The 18,065-nt window shown below is 42.9% G+C and overlaps 4 protein-coding genes across 4 annotated transcripts; 2 read left to right on the plus strand and 2 right to left on the minus strand.

The window, feature by feature from the left end:
- Positions 1–2,485: 2,485 nt before the first annotated feature.
- LOC132264955 (protein atonal) lies at positions 2,486–3,661 on the minus strand. The gene has a single exon (XM_059765306.1). The coding sequence runs from the start codon at positions 3,659–3,661 to the stop codon at positions 2,945–2,947; it is 717 nt and encodes a 238-aa protein (XP_059621289.1). The 3' UTR covers positions 2,486–2,944.
- Positions 3,662–7,662: 4,001 nt separating this feature from the next.
- LOC132265109 (ras-related protein Rab-11A) lies at positions 7,663–11,969 on the plus strand. The gene is made up of 5 exons (XM_059765606.1): positions 7,663–8,015; positions 9,533–9,654; positions 10,712–11,060; positions 11,156–11,344; positions 11,421–11,969. Exons 1-4 carry the CDS (start codon positions 7,976–7,978, stop codon positions 11,290–11,292), a joined length of 648 nt encoding a protein of 215 aa, XP_059621589.1. The 5' UTR covers positions 7,663–7,975; the 3' UTR covers positions 11,293–11,344; positions 11,421–11,969.
- A 119-nt stretch (positions 11,970–12,088) lies between these two features.
- On the plus strand, positions 12,089–18,043 carry LOC132264956 (zinc finger protein 62 homolog). Its single transcript, XM_059765307.1, has 5 exons — positions 12,089–14,670; positions 14,750–14,964; positions 15,029–15,401; positions 15,444–15,726; positions 16,114–18,043. The coding sequence occupies exons 1-5, from the start codon at positions 13,040–13,042 to the stop codon at positions 17,947–17,949; spliced, it is 4,338 nt and encodes a 1,445-aa protein (XP_059621290.1). The 5' UTR covers positions 12,089–13,039; the 3' UTR covers positions 17,950–18,043.
- Positions 14,773–16,168, minus strand: LOC132265108 (probable tRNA N6-adenosine threonylcarbamoyltransferase, mitochondrial). The gene is made up of 3 exons (XM_059765605.1): positions 15,963–16,168; positions 15,011–15,904; positions 14,773–14,950 (listed from the first exon to the last, which is right to left on the minus strand). Exons 1-3 carry the CDS (start codon positions 16,130–16,132, stop codon positions 14,788–14,790), a joined length of 1,227 nt encoding a protein of 408 aa, XP_059621588.1. The 5' UTR covers positions 16,133–16,168; the 3' UTR covers positions 14,773–14,787.
- Positions 18,044–18,065: the final 22 nt, after the last annotated feature.

Genomic DNA, 18,065 nt, shown 5'->3' on the forward strand with positions numbered 1-18,065 from the left:
TCTTCAACTTCCCCCGGTTAATTAAGCGTCAAGTGGAGAGACTGGTGGAGGAAAAAACAATCCTCGCAGAGAAAAAAGTGTTTTTGGCAAAGGAGGAAGCGAATTGTGAGTCCTCAGAGGCGTATCAGCATTTTATCATTATTATAAGTGAAATGTTTTTTTCACTCCTCTTCCTGCCCTCGCGCTGCAGTTTGCATTGTTAAATCGGTTTTGCATATCTACACAATCGAACACCGGTCATCTTCAAAAACAGGAGTTTAGCGTGCAAGGTGGGCCGTTAATACAGTGGTCAACTCGGTCTTGATGCCTGTTATAACTCCGCTCGGGACGCATTTCACCCTCGTTCGCGGCTGCATTAAATCAAAACCAATTAATCATGTTTTGGAGTCACTTTCCCGGCCTAATGAATACGGCCACTTAAGCACATCGAGGTGACGAAAGGCACAGCGACAGAAAAGGATACTAATTGCTGGGCATTCTGTAATGGGGAGAGAAGTGAAAATTGATTGGCAATTGGAAGTCAACAGTTTTTCTTTTGCAGTGGAAATTTCTTCGCTATTTCAGGCGCAACAAAATTAATTTACATATCTCTAAAGGCTGTGGAGTAATTTATGGTTGTTTTTGCCTCGTTGATTCGTTATGCATTCAACATACAATGAATTTTTTCGGGCAAGCTGAGTCACTTAGGCCACAGAGAGGACAAACACCTTCTCTTTCCGCGATGGGCAAAAGTTCTTGACCTGCAATAACGTTGCACTCAAAGTATTCTAAATATTTACCCCTCGCCGAGATCTCGTCGAGATACGATGTAATTGTTGTACACACTTCTGGGTAGAAAAAAGGTGCGTATAAATTATCAGTTTGTTTTCATTTTACTTTTACCCCATCAGCGCAAGTGAATGTTTTTACTTTTGGTCTACGAGGGCATTTGAGGCACCTGTACAGGGGGGGCCCACCTTAACAGTTATGCATTAATCCAAAATGCAATGGCAAAAAGGAGATATGGGAGGTGATACGGAAATCTCACTGAAATAAATCCATCCAAACGGAACGCGAGGACATCGTCCAGCAAATTCTGGCGGGAGATTGTTATCTTGCAAGAAACGGATAGACTCTCAAGGTGCTTTCATAGACTCTCTCTTCCGGCAACTCACGCCGCAGGATTTACTCGAGAGGCTGTCGCAAAAATTATCATCACATGTCGCACATAAAAACTCAGACATACTGACAAATGGAATAAAGACGAGGCCCTGTGGAAAAAGTATGCAAAACAATAGAGGACGGGTGCTCGCTGTCACTGGAGACGATAAAAAGGACCCAATAAAATGCTAAATATACGACCCTCCTGGTCATCATGACGCAGAATTGGACAAAAAAGAGAAGCTCCAAAAGTAGATCTCTTTGACTTCAAATAAAGTCAAATACATATAATGAAAATATCATATTTTCACTGCCTCTTCTCAAATGCTCAAATATTCCATTCCTTGAGTGATATTCAATTGTTCCACGATCGCGAGGGCAGAAATTAGGCAAATCTTATTCAATTGGGCGCAGAACATAAAGATGCCATCAGCAAAAACAGGTGTTTGCGTGTCGTTGAGACCAAAAGAGACTCTCTGTTCCAGCCAATAACCTGAATAACTCGCCCAAAACAAATGCACCGTCTCCTCTGGAGGTTCCACTTTTGTGCCATCCGCCAATAGATGAGGGCACTCCGTGTAATATTGATGACTGTCTGTCGGACCAATTTAGTGGCTATCAAGGCAACAAAGGACCTGCGCGCTTCTCTTTCAATTGGGAATTTTCATTTTCAACCCCCAAATTTACCTTTCATCTCCTCCTGGATAATTCCATTCTTCAAATGCTGAAAATCATGAGCGAAAGTGAATTTTGACCAATAATCATGAGCTCAGGGCCATGCAAAAGACACGACAGTGTGTAAATATTTATAATTTGCATATCATTAACGTGATTATGATATTCTTCTTGTTGAAAAGACACGTAAATATAAGAATTTATGCTTCTTGCTCTTGTCTAATCTCTCTGATTTTGGTCTGTTTCTTCTCAAATCTCCAGTCAATATTGAAAAATAACATTGTGTGTAATTCAGACATAATTTATAATCATTTCATCAAATCTTGATATTGATTTCCCAATTTCTGACCATTTCGGAAATTGATCAATTATATTTTTAATAGAGGAATTTTTAGAAACAAACATTCAAAAACATATCGTGCACTTCCCAATTTTTTTCTATCCTTAATTACTCAAGTGGAAAGGTCAATTCTTATTTGAGAAATCAGTGGAGAAATGCGAACAAGACAAGCATATTCCATGAGAATTTCGTGAGGAATATCGCATTGCTCACCTGTGATAATCTTGTGTGAAAAAATTAGTCGCATCTCAGGAGAAATAGAAGCGCAATAAAAGATCCAAAAAATTCAGGTATCTTTTCTGCAGATAGACGAGAGAGAGATCGGACAAAAAATAACGACGATGCGGCAGACTGAAAAAAGTGGACCTGCTATTTGAGAATTTCTTTACCTGGCGCAATGTGGTGAGGAGAACAAAAGGATTCGGTTTCTCCCAAGGAGACAAGGGCGAAGACCACAAAGAAGAGCGATAACACAATTTCACCTACATAATGCAATATAATTTCTTGTATAATTTTTAAATATCAATAGCAGTTACAAAGTGTTTCGTCGAAAAACATTTCATTTCAACATAATTTATTTCAAATAACAAACTAGAGTTGAGCAACACTATTCTTAGGGATTCCATTCTTGTCATGGCGAGCGAATATAAAATAATATAATTATGGCAATAAATAGACGCGATTGATAGTTAACTAACGTACGAATAACAATTTGAATGGCAACAGGGATGATGTTTTGATTTGGCCAGACTTAATACTGATGCGGATGTCACGGACGCCCGGGATGTTTCACTGGAGCAGTTCCCACAAGGCTGTGATGTACGTCTGGGCCATTTGCAGTGTCTCGTGCTTCGAGAGCTGTCGATCATTGCCCAGCGATGGCAAATACTGTCGCAGCCGGTCGAAGGCTGAGTTTAGTGTCCTCATGCGCTTTCGCTCACGTGCATTCGCCGCCAGACGCCTCTTGCGCTTCACCACCGGTGACACTTGCTTCCCACGTCTCTTCTTGCCGCCATCCACACCGTCCGTGCTGCTTGGGTAGTCCGTCACGTCAAACAGCGCCTCGTCACCACTGTCCTCGGTGAGGAGCTCCTGCTCAATGGCCAGAGGTGATTCATCCAACACCGCCACGACCAGATTCTCGCCGCCGCTCTTCTTCGCGCCCTCATCAGCGGTGTCTTTCGTGACCGAAATAATCGCGGGCTGGTGCTTTCGATAATTTCGCCGCTTCCCTTTCGTGAGCGAATCAATTGGCGGCGCGGTTTTGCATGGGAGGCCAAATTGAGGTGGCGGATTTAAATCAATATACTCCGGACTGGACGATCTCATGCTGCCCGGACTTGGCGTGTGCCACCCATCCGAGAACGAGCCGTCATAGCCGTGTGGCACGAGGGGCAGGTAGTTCTGCAGATATGGCTGCCCCAGGTATCCCTCGCCCATCTGATCCACCTCCATCAGCTCGCCCTTGCACGGGATGTAGTAGTAGCGATAGACTTCTGAAGTCATCCCTCGAGTCACTTCCACTTTATTCACACGAAAAGAAGAGAAACTCACGAACGGCACACAAACAATTCCTCAGCGAGAACCAGAGTTCGTCTGAGCGATGCCGAGCCGGTGGGACGTTTTTATACCGCTCACCTGGCCAGCGAGGAGGGGAACAACACGTGCCGCTCGACCAATCACCGCTCACCGGCTCAATCCACACAATTCCACCAAACATACCTATGTACATATGCACATTCTCTCCCCGGCTCATACATTATGTGGCGTTTTTATGCACGGCGCAGTCAATTCCAACGGAGGATGTCTTCCTTTTTGCATGAACACCTTCCGTTGCATCGAGTTACCCTGGCGAAACTTCTTGCGCACAATTTTCGGCAGGTTCTCACCTTCTCCGCCGTTGAAATCTTTCCCCCAACGAGTGAGATGGACGAACTTTTGTTGTTCTAAACTCTCCCAAGTCTTATAGTTATGCATATGAGCTTCTCTATTTACTCACATTATTCATCAGAACCGGCGTGGAAATTAAATCAACACTCTTCGACTCGTGCCACTTCTTTTGTATCTATTCAAGCAGGGGAAAGAATCTTTCCCTGCAATTGTGTTTGTGTAGGTCAAACTGTAGAATGTTTCTTATAAATGTCGCGATGTTGGAATTATGCTTCATTGCTGCTTTTCACTTTGATATGTGTTTATAACTTCAGCCACTTCAACGTAATGTAATAACTTCCTTAGTTTATTAATTAAATTAATCCTTGAAAGAGGAATTGAATTGTTCTCCACATTGGCAATCTAAATATAAGCCGAAGAAGCTATTAAAATTTTTTTAGCAGACTTTCTTGCCTCTTTCCTCGAACGCCAAATCAATTTATTGTATCGTCAGAAATTAAATGAGATAAAATTCGAATTATAACTTTCATAGTCGCCCATTTTATTATTTTTTTTTCACCTTCGACAACAGATGGGAGCTTCTGTTGCTTTTTTATTCAATTATGAGAAAAAAGTATCCTTGGATGCATCTCAAGGATTCAGTGGAGGGAAAACACATGCGGGATATCTATTGAATCGACTTTTTCATCCCTTTTCTCTGGATCGGAGCTTGTGCGAGTGTCCGGAAATGAAGATGATGTTTTAACTGGAGAATATTTATCATTTGCCGGCAGAGGAGAGAAAAATTCGTGGTGGAAAGTATCCCTGTAAGCCTGTATTTTTATTCAATTAGATTAATTTAATTATAGCGCGAACAGTAACCCTTGCATTAGCGACAGACTCGCGGGTGAATGCTGGAGAAGTCTGGATCTCGGTGCCCTTTTATACCTGTGCTTCCTCTCTAAATTTATCATTCACCCGGCAGAAGCTGAACCGTCGTCTTGTGCGATGGGTATAATTTGTTATTGGAATGATTATAATATGCACATAAAAGAGGAAGGCTCCATCTGTTTCGGCTGTTTTGGGGGACAAAATATATGGCACCATATGTATGAATAACAAACTAGCGGAATTGCATTGTTCGCCACTTTATGGATGCAAAATTATTGCAAGGACATTCATCGATTTTGGAGTGACAAGTATATTAATAAAAGAGGATTGCTCCTATTCAATAAAGTAGTCTTTTTTCTGCATAAATTTCTTTCTCGCTCTCTCTCTGCATTGCCTGGAAATTCAGCCAAATGTTGCACGGTGGATTGCGACAAAAAGCATTTGGATTTTCACCGGAGGAACAGCCACCTCTCTCTCGGGCTCTTCGGGCATGAATGAAGGAACACGTGCATAAATGGCGTGTGCCAGATGGTCCCCCGAACACGAATTAATGGTTATATCGGGAGGTATAGCTAAAGCTCACAACGTATAATAAATGTTTTACACCAAAGCATCCCTCCAAATTCTAATTTCAATTTTTCATGAAAAACTTCCACCCCTTTGTGCGCATTCCTTCATCCTCGTCTGGGCGGTTACATTTAGGATGTAACGGACATTTGACGCTAGAGAAGGACAAAATTCGCAGTTAACACACATTCTCAGGTCATCAAAGCCAAGAAGTTTCACATTTTTTCTCCGTTTTTCACCATAATTGGAGATTTTCTTGTGTCCAGTAATCCGATACACTTTCATGTCGGAGCCACAGCGTGTTCTGTTGTGGTACTTACACGGCTGATTAGCGTACGAGGATCGGTTTTTTGGTTGAGAATTTTTGGGAGCAAGTATATTCGGTCATTTAATATATCACGCCCTTACTAAATATGTCAGTCGGGTAATCATCTATCGAAAATTAGTTGGTGGTCCAATGCGATATTTCTTTCATATACCCATCGTTTTTTATTTCTTCTTCCCTGTGCTGCGCAAGGCAAATCCATGCGGACCTCCTCAATGAAATTTTCATAACACCCAAAATATCGCGATGATTAAATATCGAATGCCTGGTGGAAAGGGGTTTTTTTCTTTCTTTCTTTTGAGAGATAGACAATAAAAAACACAAAATCCTGAGAAAATCGTTTATCATTTTATTTCTAGCCTTTCTGTTTTCTTTTCTTTTCGGCGATTTCTCTCTCCTCTTTTTTATTAACGGTATAAAGGGTGCAAATTGCGTGGAGACCTGAGCTGAGGAGAATGGAGAAGAAAACAGTCCATATAATCTACAAGTTGCAACAATAGAAAATGCCTGTGATGTGGTTGATACTTGAAAAATAATTGCTGTTTTTGTTGCGGAAGCCGCCCAACAATAACCAAAACACATTCTCAAGCCAACAAGAGAGAGTCTCTAAAACTGAAGGAGCTCTTATATAATTGAGATCATTATTTTTTTCGTTCAGTCATGGCGCAACAAAAGGATAAAACACCTCTTCTCTATGCTGAGAGACTGTGTTGTGTGAGAAAGAGGTGGCGAGAATTGGCAACCCTTATTATAGTCCGATCTTTGCTATTTCACACTGGAATTCTGTATCATTTTCCCGACGCCGCTTAGCCTTCTAATCTCATTATAACGCCATGGGCGGTGATGATCTTGATGGCCAGGTTGGCAAATTGTTGTCACCTCTGCACGAATCTGGCCAGAGCTCGAAGCGGCATCATTAATTTGTACATATAGCGCAACACAGCATAAACATAAACATATGTGTAAAACAATAAAGAGATCTTGACGGAAGATTCTCTTTCTACCTGAACTCGCGAACGCCCTCGCCAGTCCAAAATTGTTCTTTGATCTTTGACATCCGAGAGTCAGCGGAGTTCATGCGCACACGGCATTTGTGGAAATGAAGATGTTGATTTTTATAAATGCTAGAGTCCCTGAAATCGACCCCTTTCTAATTAGCCGACGAATCCATAAATTACGGTCAAAAAGATCCCTCGCCGAAAGAGTTTTTCAGAAACATATGAATTTTTATTAATAATTTATTTCCCCATCATCGTATTATTTGTGTCTTTATTGGAGGTGTGTCAGCGATTAGCTGAATTTACATGTTTTCTATGATTTGTTTTGTGTTGTGGCCTTTATTACCCAAAATAATAACAATATGTGAGGTTTGAAGAGATGCACCATTCATCATTTGGGAGGATGGCAAATATTTCAATAACGAAATTCTATTGTGTACCAAATATTTCGAGAGCAGTCAATAATTTATATCAGGTTGTAATCTTGAGAAATAATTCTACAGACCCAAATTATTGCTGTGTCCTTCCAGTGAGTCCTTTCCTGTCCCATTTCACTGGCAAATGAAAAGATATATTCCTTTGTCCGACATTGAGGACAATTTGTGGTTTGGCACAACAAAGGATCGTGTGTGTCGTGAGAGATGATTTCTCAAGTGCATGATTACCACAGGGTGCTCAGGAGCCCGCCTTCCAACGCGCACTCATCGATTTTAGCCGAGAAACCGCGCGCCGCACTCCAATTCAAACTGCACTTTCGCGCAGCTTTCGAACATGCCAACTCGAACTGGTCGAAAAAGCTGCCACGAATTGCGAATCCCACCCAAAAGAGCGAGACAACGGGCGGCTGAGTGAGTGGGACAGCTGATGTTTTTCTGTGTCGCCATTATTATTTGGGAAAAGCCAGAGAATTCGAGACAAGTTTGTAAAATCCGCGAGAATTGGCATCATCGGTGAAGTAAATGCAATAAACGCGACGGTAATGCGTGCAGTGGATTCTGTGTGAGCATTTTGAGTGATAATATTGCCCGCAGCAGTGATAGCGTTCGCGCGAGAGTGGATCTGCAGGAGACGAATTGATTGTGCGTTTAGAGAAAAAGTTTCCACGGGAAATTCTGCCTTTGTGTGACACTCGCCACCAGCTAATTTCCAATCACCACCAGCGGCAACAATATGGGAACTCGAGATGATGAATACGACTACCTATTCAAAGGTACGACGGCCAGGAGAGGCGTGAGAAGATCCCCCCGAAAAGTGGATGACTAATGTGTCAAAATGCCCCCCGCTTCTGCGTTCGCTCAGTTTTGTGTGTGGCAGCCCGAGAAAAAATGGCAAAGTCCGTGACCTTCCCTGCCAGCGAGTCACAACTCTTTCTCATCTGGCTGTGGGAATCACCTTTCTTCTCGGAATTTCACGCCACTTCACTTGGTGACACCGTGCATTCCTTCGTCTTTCTCTCTCTCTCGCGCCCCAGTCCAGAGATCCATTCCCGGAACCATTGTTGCTCACACAAAGAAGTCCAGATCATTCGCCTCTGCAGCATTCTCAACTGACTGAAATCGGCGGAAGTGAGCGACGCCTTCCATCTTCCACGCAGATTATTGATTCTGGAGTGTCCTCGCGGAATTAATCAGCTGTTTTTGCCCAATGATGACTCAGAGGTGATGTCTTATCGCCTCAAGTGAGTCGTGGCCGCCCCTCTGGCACTGGAGACGTGCTTCCCCCGCTGCCAATTAATCAGACACCCTTCTTGGGTCACGAGAAACCATCCGAGAGACACACAATTGCCTCAGGAATCTCACTCGATTCTTATTCGAGTTCATATTCGAGGGCGGGCCAATTGGACAAAAGTGGAACATTTTCCTTCGTTTTTCACACTCAAAACTCCCTTGTTTGTTATCAATCGATTTGTTTGTTTTCAATGGCAATATCGCATTAAAGCACAAAACATTGTAGTAAATAACTTTCCAGGCATTGCGCCTTAGAAATTGTCCGCCTTCTGGCACTTATGCTTTGGCCGTCGAATTTGGGCGGAAAAAGTGCCACAAGACACTTTTTATGCGTGCGTAACTGCAAAATTCTCATGATTGTCAGCACCAGCACATATATCTAATCTACTGGCGAGTGGCCCCTTAACATAGTTCTTGGCCGCGCGCGAAGGTGTTGGGAAATTTGTCATCATTGATCAAGACTCGTAAGTGTCAAGAGGAAAAGACACACCTCGGGTGGAAAAAAGTGTGGCCACATTCCAGAGTCTCCTCTCAATGGTTGATTTCATGAAGCGACCCCATTGATTAGCCATTGCAGCACTCAATTAGCCAGCTCAATTTGCTGGCGCTTTGAAAAACGCCTCTCGGAAGTGCGAACTTCTCAATGGCGAAGAGTTTTTTTCGTGGATTGATGCGCGCGTCAAATTGAAGATTGTGTGGAATCTATAAATTCTTCGTCACTTTGACGCGCATGCAACTATCTAATCAGGCTAATTGAGCGAATGCTGTTAGATAAAAGATTGCTGAAAACTTTCAATATACACATTTTGGCCCACGAAATTTCAACGATGGCAGAAGAAAAATCGATACAACGCTGTCGTGAGCACGAATAACGCCTGAAGAATGTCCATGAGTTGACAGAAAATTAGCAGCAAATTATGGCAAAATAGCCAGAAATATATCATATTGGAGTGAAAATGCTTAATTGGCTGACATTTGTTTCTCTTCTTCTCTTTTGCAGTTGTTCTCATTGGAGATTCCGGCGTGGGGAAGAGTAATCTGTTATCGCGATTCACTAGAAATGAATTCAATCTGGAATCGAAATCAACAATAGGTGTAGAGTTTGCTACAAGGAGTATAGAGGTAAGACACCACACAATAGGTCATGTTGTGACTCAACAAACGCTTCTCAATTGTAATGAGTCGAATGACATGTTAATCAAGTTCACTGTGATGATTAAGAGCATTGCCAATGTGTGTGGCGGCTTTGAAGAATTAATGAACAGTGGAAAAATTCTGGACATAGAATATAGTAATAATATACATAATTGGAGGCATTGTTTTAAATTTGCGTGCATGAATCACGGCTCTTGTGACCTTGATAAGTTTGATAAAGTTATAAATGTGTTTCTTAGTAGAGTGAATGCGGGTATCTCAACGACAAAGAATCAATCTCTCACTGATAAGATCTCTCTCTCTCTCTCTCAAAGTCCTTCACACACAGTGAATTCAGTGTGTTTCGCACAAGAGAAACTATAAATAAATTACAATTAGATTAGTGCAGAAGAAGTCAGAGATAAGAAAGAAGGCAGGAATGATGAATAAATAATGAAATTTGGCTCTCTCACCTTGATTTACTTATCACCATATCTCAGGAGTTAACCTTTGTCTTGCTATTGAAATGTTGTAACAAACTATATTTGAAATAACAAACAACAACCCTAAACTTTGCCAAATGATTGCCTTTGGCTTCTTGATATAACTCCTAATCTTGGTGTTCTAAAACACTCAATGCTTTATCGGATTACATTTCTCACTGTACTTTTTTGTTGTGTTGTTGAAAATACATTCCGATATGAAGTACATCAGCTTTACATAACAGGCGAAGATTGTGGAGAGAAAGAAAGAGAGAGATTTTTTTTATTATTCCACCAAGTTTGAACTTTAATATTGATTCCCGGGCACAAGAGTGTCTGCAGAAGGCGAGAAATGTAACTGATGTGTATGTAAATGTCTGAGAATCCCGACTGCATAATGCATTAAGTAAATTGCGTGCTGTGTTGGGATCCTCTCTGTCTCTTGTGTGTGTGGTGTGGGAAAGGAGAATAGTAGTTAACCTATTGGCCCAGTTTTGGGGACTCTATGTCAAGTTTAAAATACAGAAAGTCTGTAATGGTGTCTCTGTTTCTTCCGTTTGCAGGTCGATGGGAAGACGATAAAAGCTCAAATTTGGGATACGGCCGGTCAGGAGCGATACAGAGCCATAACATCGGCTTACTATCGTGGTGCTGTCGGTGCGCTGCTGGTGTACGACATTGCCAAGCACTTGACGTATGAGAATGTGGAGAGATGGCTGCGGGAGTTGCGCGATCATGCCGATCAAAATATAGTTATAATGCTGGTGGGGAATAAGAGTGACTTGAGACACTTGCGGGCTGTTCCGACGGACGAGGCGAAGACCTTTGCCGAGCGTAATGGATTGAGCTTCATTGAGACGTCTGCATTGGACTCGACAAATGTAGAAACAGCATTCCAGAATATACTCACAGGTTTGTCAATTCTCAGGCGCGGACGCGCGCGCTTAGCTTTTTGGCTCTTTTTCCCACCCTTTTTGTTAACTGTGTTGGCTTTCTGTCCCTTGCAGAGATCTATCGGATTGTGTCTCAAAAGCAAATACGAGATCCACCCGAAGGGGATGTCATTCGACCAACAAATGTGGAGTCTATAGATGTAAAACCCACTGTCTCTGCTGATTCTGTGCGCAAGCAATGCTGCCAGTGACCGCCTAATAGTAGTGATGGAAAGAGCGCTTCAATCATTTTTCTTAGTTCAGGTACATTTCTTCACAATTTCTCTCCTATTTGCCATCAATTTGTCACTCACAATTGTTCTCTCTTCTTCTTTTCCAGAATTATTTGCATAAGTTTAATGAAGAAAGGAAATACATACAGAGGAATATTGTCTAATTAATGAATAATTGCATTGAAAGAGAGAAAAAAAGGACCCATATTTAATTTGATGAGAAAAAAAATTGATCAAGATGAGAAAAAAATACCAGTTCATGAAAAAAAATGAAAGAAGTAAAATCATTTCCGTAGAATGATTAACGAAATATGTCCATGTAAAAAATGTCTTTAAAATTGCATTAAAGTAATATATATTAAAAGAATAATCACTAAAAATATATTGACTAATTAATAAATAAGACATTTATCTGATAATTTACACGCACGCTGCAAAATTCCTTCTTTTGATATCAAAAAAACAAAGAAAAAGAGAAACAATCCCGCTTTCACAGTATGAATCTGCATGTAGAACAAATTCTTTTAACACTGCAAATTCCCTGTAAATTCCAATTTGTTAAGCCTGTAAAACAGTTGTTTATTTCCTTTTAAAATAATGGGAATTTTGTTGACTTTGCTATGATTTTCCAGTAGTGCTGTGGAGAAGATTTAGAGTTAGCGAGAGAGAAAGAGAGAAAAAGGAGGTTTTGCGGCATATTTTCCACCACAGATTGAAGAAGAAAAAATAAAGAATCCATCATTGAAGCAATTCCTTAAAATTCTCGTGATTTGATGTTAAATAGCAATTTTGAAGAGAAAAAGAATTGATAAAAAAAATACCCCGACAGATTGTCCACAACGAAAGTTTGCGTTTATCAATTTACACAGATGGATTTCTTGCGAATCATCTTCAAAGGTTCACAACTTTTGACGGAGGAAATTGTGTGGAGGAATTATCACTGGTAAAAAAAAGAGAAGAGAAGAAGAAAAAACACTGAAGAAAGTGATTTTATGAAAGTTTTTTCGAGCGTAATAATGTAGGTAGACAAATTAAAATTTTTCATTAAGAATTTCCCTTTGTTTTCACACACCGCAAAAAATATCTGCAGAATTCCATTGTATGAAGAAGAATAAAATGCAATTGGCAACAACACAAGAAAAAAATCGTTCTCTCCAATTGACATGATGCAAAGTTATATATGAAATAGTTGAATTTGATGATAAAAAAAACATGTGTAATTGCTGACTGTAAATTTGCTTTAGATGAGCGAGAGAGAAAGAGAGAGAAGAAAAGATGATAAAATGAATTTAAAGTCTAATCAGTTTTCTTATGTAATAAAAAGGATGAATTTCACTGAAGAATTATTACTTTGTACAGAAAATGTTTCATTTCCTTTTGCTTCTCAGTTGACAAAAAAAGGTAAAAAATTAGCGAGAGAAAGAGAGAAAAAGTGAAATAATATCATAACACTTTCCTGTCCACTCTTGAACAGGTGAAGTTTAATGTTGGGATAGCATTGAGATATAATTTTAATAATTTGTATTGATTATACATTTTAAATTCCTTTTTTCGATTATAAGGAGTAATAAAATATTTTGAAAGAATGCAACGGATTTCTTTCGGCTGGCGTTCGTCGTTTTTTTCCGGTGGTGAGTTTAGGAACAGTTTTTTCAGCCACTCCAAAGTGTAAACAAACGCAGTTTTACGTGTCAGTATTGCAAAATTTGGGTTGTTTTTGTGAAAAATGGGCTCCATAGACAATCCTCTGCTCCAGTGTCACACAATTCGTGACTTGATGAACAAGATAAGCAGAATTCACAGTGAAATAATCGATCATGAAAATACGCGACCAAAGTGTGAAATTTGCTGGCAAAATCACACCGAATTCAACTCCATTAAATCCCAATTGCTGCTCATTGTGCACGAATCTTCACTGGCCAAGGAGGAACAGCCACGGCCGATCTTCGAGTACGTCCAGCTCGATGGGGGTTTGCAAATGCAGTCCGTGTGCACGGATGGGATCAAGGAGGAGCCAGAAGTGCTGATTTCGGATGCGTGCGAAGTGCGGAAAGAGGAGCAGGACGAGTGCAATTCCTGGGAAAGTGGTTCAGAGAACTGCGAAATGGTCAGAGAAGAGGATGCCCTGCGGAAGGGCGGCAAGAGAGGGCGGAAGGCTTGCCAATTCTGCCCCAAAACCTTCTATCATGCGTCCAGGCTTGCCGAACACACGGAAAGCCATTCTGAGCATAAACCGTTCAAGTGCAAAGTGTGCAATAAGGGATTTAAGACGTTTTACCTCTACACAACGCACCGGAAGAGTCACATGAAGAGCCAGGAGGAGAATTCCTCGCCACAGGATGTGGACAATGATCGACCGATGGATAGGAAGTGTTTTGAGTGTGCATTTTGTGGCAATGAATTCGCGACAAAGAGACAAATCACCAAACATTTAAGGATTCACGCAAAGGTTGAGGACGAAGGAAGCGAAAAGTGGCCAACTGTAGAGGATAGAGAGTGCAAAATATGCCAAAAGCGCTATAATACACTCAGAGGCCTGAAGAAGCACATGCGCTTCCATGAGAAGAATCCCAATGCAGAGCTGAAGTCGAATCCTGAGGAGACGCCATTTCCTTGTGACGTGTGTAAGAAGTTCTTCCGCAATGCATTCACGCTGGAGAGACACAAGGAGTTCCGTGACAGTGCAAAACTCCACTGTGATTCGTGCAATGAACACTTCTGTCGCTACACAGATCTTTACAGTCATCAGCGCAGTGTGCACAAGATCAACACGTCCTTCCAGTGCAATTTCTGCAGCGAGCAGTTCAGCAACTTCCGCCTCATCTACAAGCACCACAAGCTCAGACATCCGCAGGAATTGGCGCCCGCCAGTCCCTTCCTGTGCGAAATGTGTGGCATCTCGATGATGGACTCACGCGATCTCAATCGCCACGTGATGACTGTGCACGAGTCGAAGCGCCTGAAGTGCGACATGTGCCAGAAGACCTTCCGTACCGAGGCAGAAGTCGAGGAGCATCGTCGGATCCACATTCCGATCTCGCAGCTCCAGGATCTGTACGAGTGCGACGTGTGCCCGAAGAAGTTCCGCATGAAGCTCACGCTGATCAAGCACAAGCGTCTCCACGCTTCGGGGCAGATGACAGAGATGTTCTGCCAAGTGTGCGGAAAGCGCTTCATCAATGCCAATATGCTGCAGTTGCACATGCAGAAGCACGCCAATGAGGCGCCGAGACCCTTCAGGTGTGAATTGTGCGGGCGGTATTTCAAGAAAATCAAGTACTTGAATCAACATCGCAAGAATAATCACAACATCTTCACCGACATGATGCTAAATCCCAAGCCAAAGAAGAAACAAACGTAATCAGCAATCACCATTTGAGCCATTTGATGTGTGTCTGAGTAAGTGTGAAAAGTATTGTTGCCAATATAATTGTAGGATAAGGATAAATAAAGGACTTACGCAAAGTGATTTTATTATCGTTCAGACGATTGTGGCACTTTCAGCAATGGGATTTTCACCCATTGGCATGGCATTTTCCTCTCTTGCACTGCAGACACGAGGGAAGTTCCAAGGGAGCACTTTGCTACGATGTCCACAGAATCAATGTCTTCCGTCACAGCCGAATTCTCGCGGAATCTGCAATGATAATCGTTAATCTCCTCGTATGAAGTCATCTTCTCCAGCAGAGCAACTCACCTTTCCACACCATTCCAGGCGATCATGACACCATTGTCCGTGCAGTATCGCTTCTCCGGACGAAATGTCTCATATCCCAAGTTCGTCCCCAATTGAGACAATGCCTCAAAGATGAAATCATTGCACGCGACCCCGCCACCAAAGACAATACTCTTTTTGCCATTGGCATCGATCAATCCCTCCTCTTCGCAGTAGTGCATGGCTCGCTGAGTCCGATGGCAGATGTGCTTGGTGATGCCACGAAGAAAACCAGCACAGAAGTCCTCAAAGTGTGGCATCACATCTCCTGGATTCACCTGGAATTCCTTCTCTCCCGCCAGAATGCAGCGCCTTGCGGAGTTCTTCAGGCCAGCGAAGCTGAACTGACAATCTCTCATCTGCGCCAAGGGGAGTGGGAATGGGAAACTTTGGGGTGATTCAGATTTCCTAGCAGCTGCTTCAATTGCCGCTCCGCCAGAAAGTCGCCGATACTCAGGCAGGTTGTGAATGTTGAGCCGACGAGCGATTTTGTCCAGCGCCTCACCGGGAGCATCGTCAATAGTTTCGCCCAGCAAGAAGTACTCGGTGACGGACTTGACCAGTACCAGCTGGCAGTGACCGCCGGAAGCGAGGAGGCACAAGTAGGGAAAATCCACCCGAGAAGTCATCCTGGCAGTGAGAGCGTGCGCTTCCATGTGATGAATTGGGATAAGAGGTTTGCCATGACTTCTAGCCAGGTGCTTAGCATACCTCAAACCTACCAGAAGACTCAGTGGCAGTCCTGGACGATTTGTCACGGCAATTGCATCGACATCTCTAACCTCCATTCCGGACAATTTCACTGCCTTCTTCACCACTTCCTCAATATTCTCACGGTGCATGTCCTGTGCCAGAGGCGGAATAATACCTCCATACCTACAAAGAGCATGGACAGAAGTCAAAACAATGCGTATTCATGGCATTTATCACGCACTTTGTGTGCACACTCTGCTGAGAGTGCAGAGCTTCCCCGAGAACTCTTCCTTCGCCGTCCACAACAGCGGCTCCCGTGTCGTCACATGATGTCTCGATGCCTAGAATAGCAATATTTCTATGTCCACTAAACTTCCTCACCAACTTTGAAGGAAATCGCCGAGCAAACATTATGCAATGCGCGTGTTTTTGTGCCCTTTTCTCGTGTTTTGGGGTTGCCGGGAACTGACCGGCGAACTGTTCTTGCAGTGGTGAGTTTGAGAACAGTTCCTATAGTGACAGAATTTTTTCATCCAATTGGAGAATTGGAGTCAAAGAACTCTCTTGTTGTGAAAATGGGTACATTGGAAAACCCCGAAAATCCTCTTGTGCATTGTCACACCGTGAGGAATTTGCTGAACAGGCTTAATAGGATTCACAGCGAACTCGTGGATCATGAAAATACTATTCCAAAGTGTGAAATTTGTTGGCAAAATCACATCGAATTCAACTCAGTCAAAGCACAGTTGCTGCTTATTGTGCCAGAAATTGCCTTGGCCAAGGAGGAAGTGGCCACTCAGCCGACCTTCGAGTATGTCCAGCTTGAGGGCGGTGTGCAGGATCAATCACTTCCTGCTGCTGAGATCAAGAAGGAAGCTGAAGATTTCCCACTTCAAGATCAAGGAGATCCACCATGCAAAAGTGATGCAGAAAATGAGTGGAATTCGCCGGAGAGCAGTTCGGAGTCCTGTGAGATGGTGAAGGAGCTGGATGAGTTGCACAGTGCGAGGAAAAAGAGCAGAAAGAAGAAGATGGCTTGTCATTTTTGCTCCAAGACTTTCTACCATGGAAAGCGACTCACAGAACATATGGCGAGACACACAGGAGAAAAGCCATTCAAATGTGAGACTTGCGGAAAGACATTTAAGTCCTTGGATTACTACGCCAGCCACTGTAAGAGCCACGAAAAGGACGATAACGAGGAGAGCATGTCCAAGACAGAACTGGAGACTGCAAAGGAAGAGGAAGAAGTGGAAAAGAATCTCTTCACATGTGAGTTTTGTGGCGATGAATATCCTTCGAAGAAACAAATCCTTTCACACATGAAAACTCACGTCAGAGGAAAGGAGTCAAAGAGTGATAAGTCCAGCAAGGACGAGAAAGCGTGCAAAGAGTGCAGCAAGAAGTTCAACACATCCAGAGGCTTGAAGAAGCACATGAGATTCCACGAGCAGACAGCAAATCAGCCATCCGCAGAAGAAACTCCCTATCTTTGCGAGGTGTGCAAGAGATTCTTCCGCAATTCAGTCACACTGGAAAGGCACAAGGAAGTGCGCGATAATGCGAATCTCAACTGTGACACTTGCAGTGAGAAGTTCTGCCGCGCCACAGATCTGTACAATCATCAGCGGATTGTCCATAAGGTGAAGACAGCCTTCCAGTGTCGTCACTGCGATGAGCAATTCAGCAACTTCCGCCTCATCTACAGGCATCACAAGACGACTCATCCCAAGCTCACGGGCCCCACGAGGCCCTTTCTCTGCGAAATGTGCGGCCTGACGATGGTGGATTCGCGCGATCTCAACCGTCACATGATGATCCATCGTGGTCTGAAGCCGCACAAGTGCGACATGTGTGATAAGACGTTCCGCCTCCAAACGGAGGTTGAGCAGCACCGACGAGTGCACATCCCGATCGCTCAGCTGCAGGATCTGTACGCGTGCGACGTGTGCCCCAAGAAGTTCCGCATGAAACTCACGCTGTGGCGACACAAACGGATCCACACTGGCCAGATCACGGAGATGTTCTGCCAAGTGTGTCGGCGACGCTTTATAAATGCTCACAATCTCGAGATTCACATGCTAAAACACGCGAATGAGGCTCCAAGACCCTTCAAGTGCGACATTTGTGGCAAATACTTCAAGATACGCAAAGAGTATAATCTGCACATGAAGAGAAAACATGGTGTGTTTTCCTTGGAGAAGACCAGGATGAAGAAAAAGGCCTAAATTTGGCTGGATTTTGCCACGGAAATAAATTCAGTTAATATTTTGGAAATTGTGGATTTTGAATTGCAAAATTCTCTGGAATATGATTGGAATACTGGAATGTTTACATTTCGGCC

The sequence above is a fragment of the Phlebotomus argentipes genome, unplaced genomic scaffold (assembly GCF_947086385.1).
Source record: "Phlebotomus argentipes unplaced genomic scaffold, Phlebotomus argentipes genome assembly contig_2, whole genome shotgun sequence".
Lineage (NCBI taxonomy): Eukaryota > Metazoa > Arthropoda > Insecta > Diptera > Psychodidae > Phlebotomus > Phlebotomus argentipes.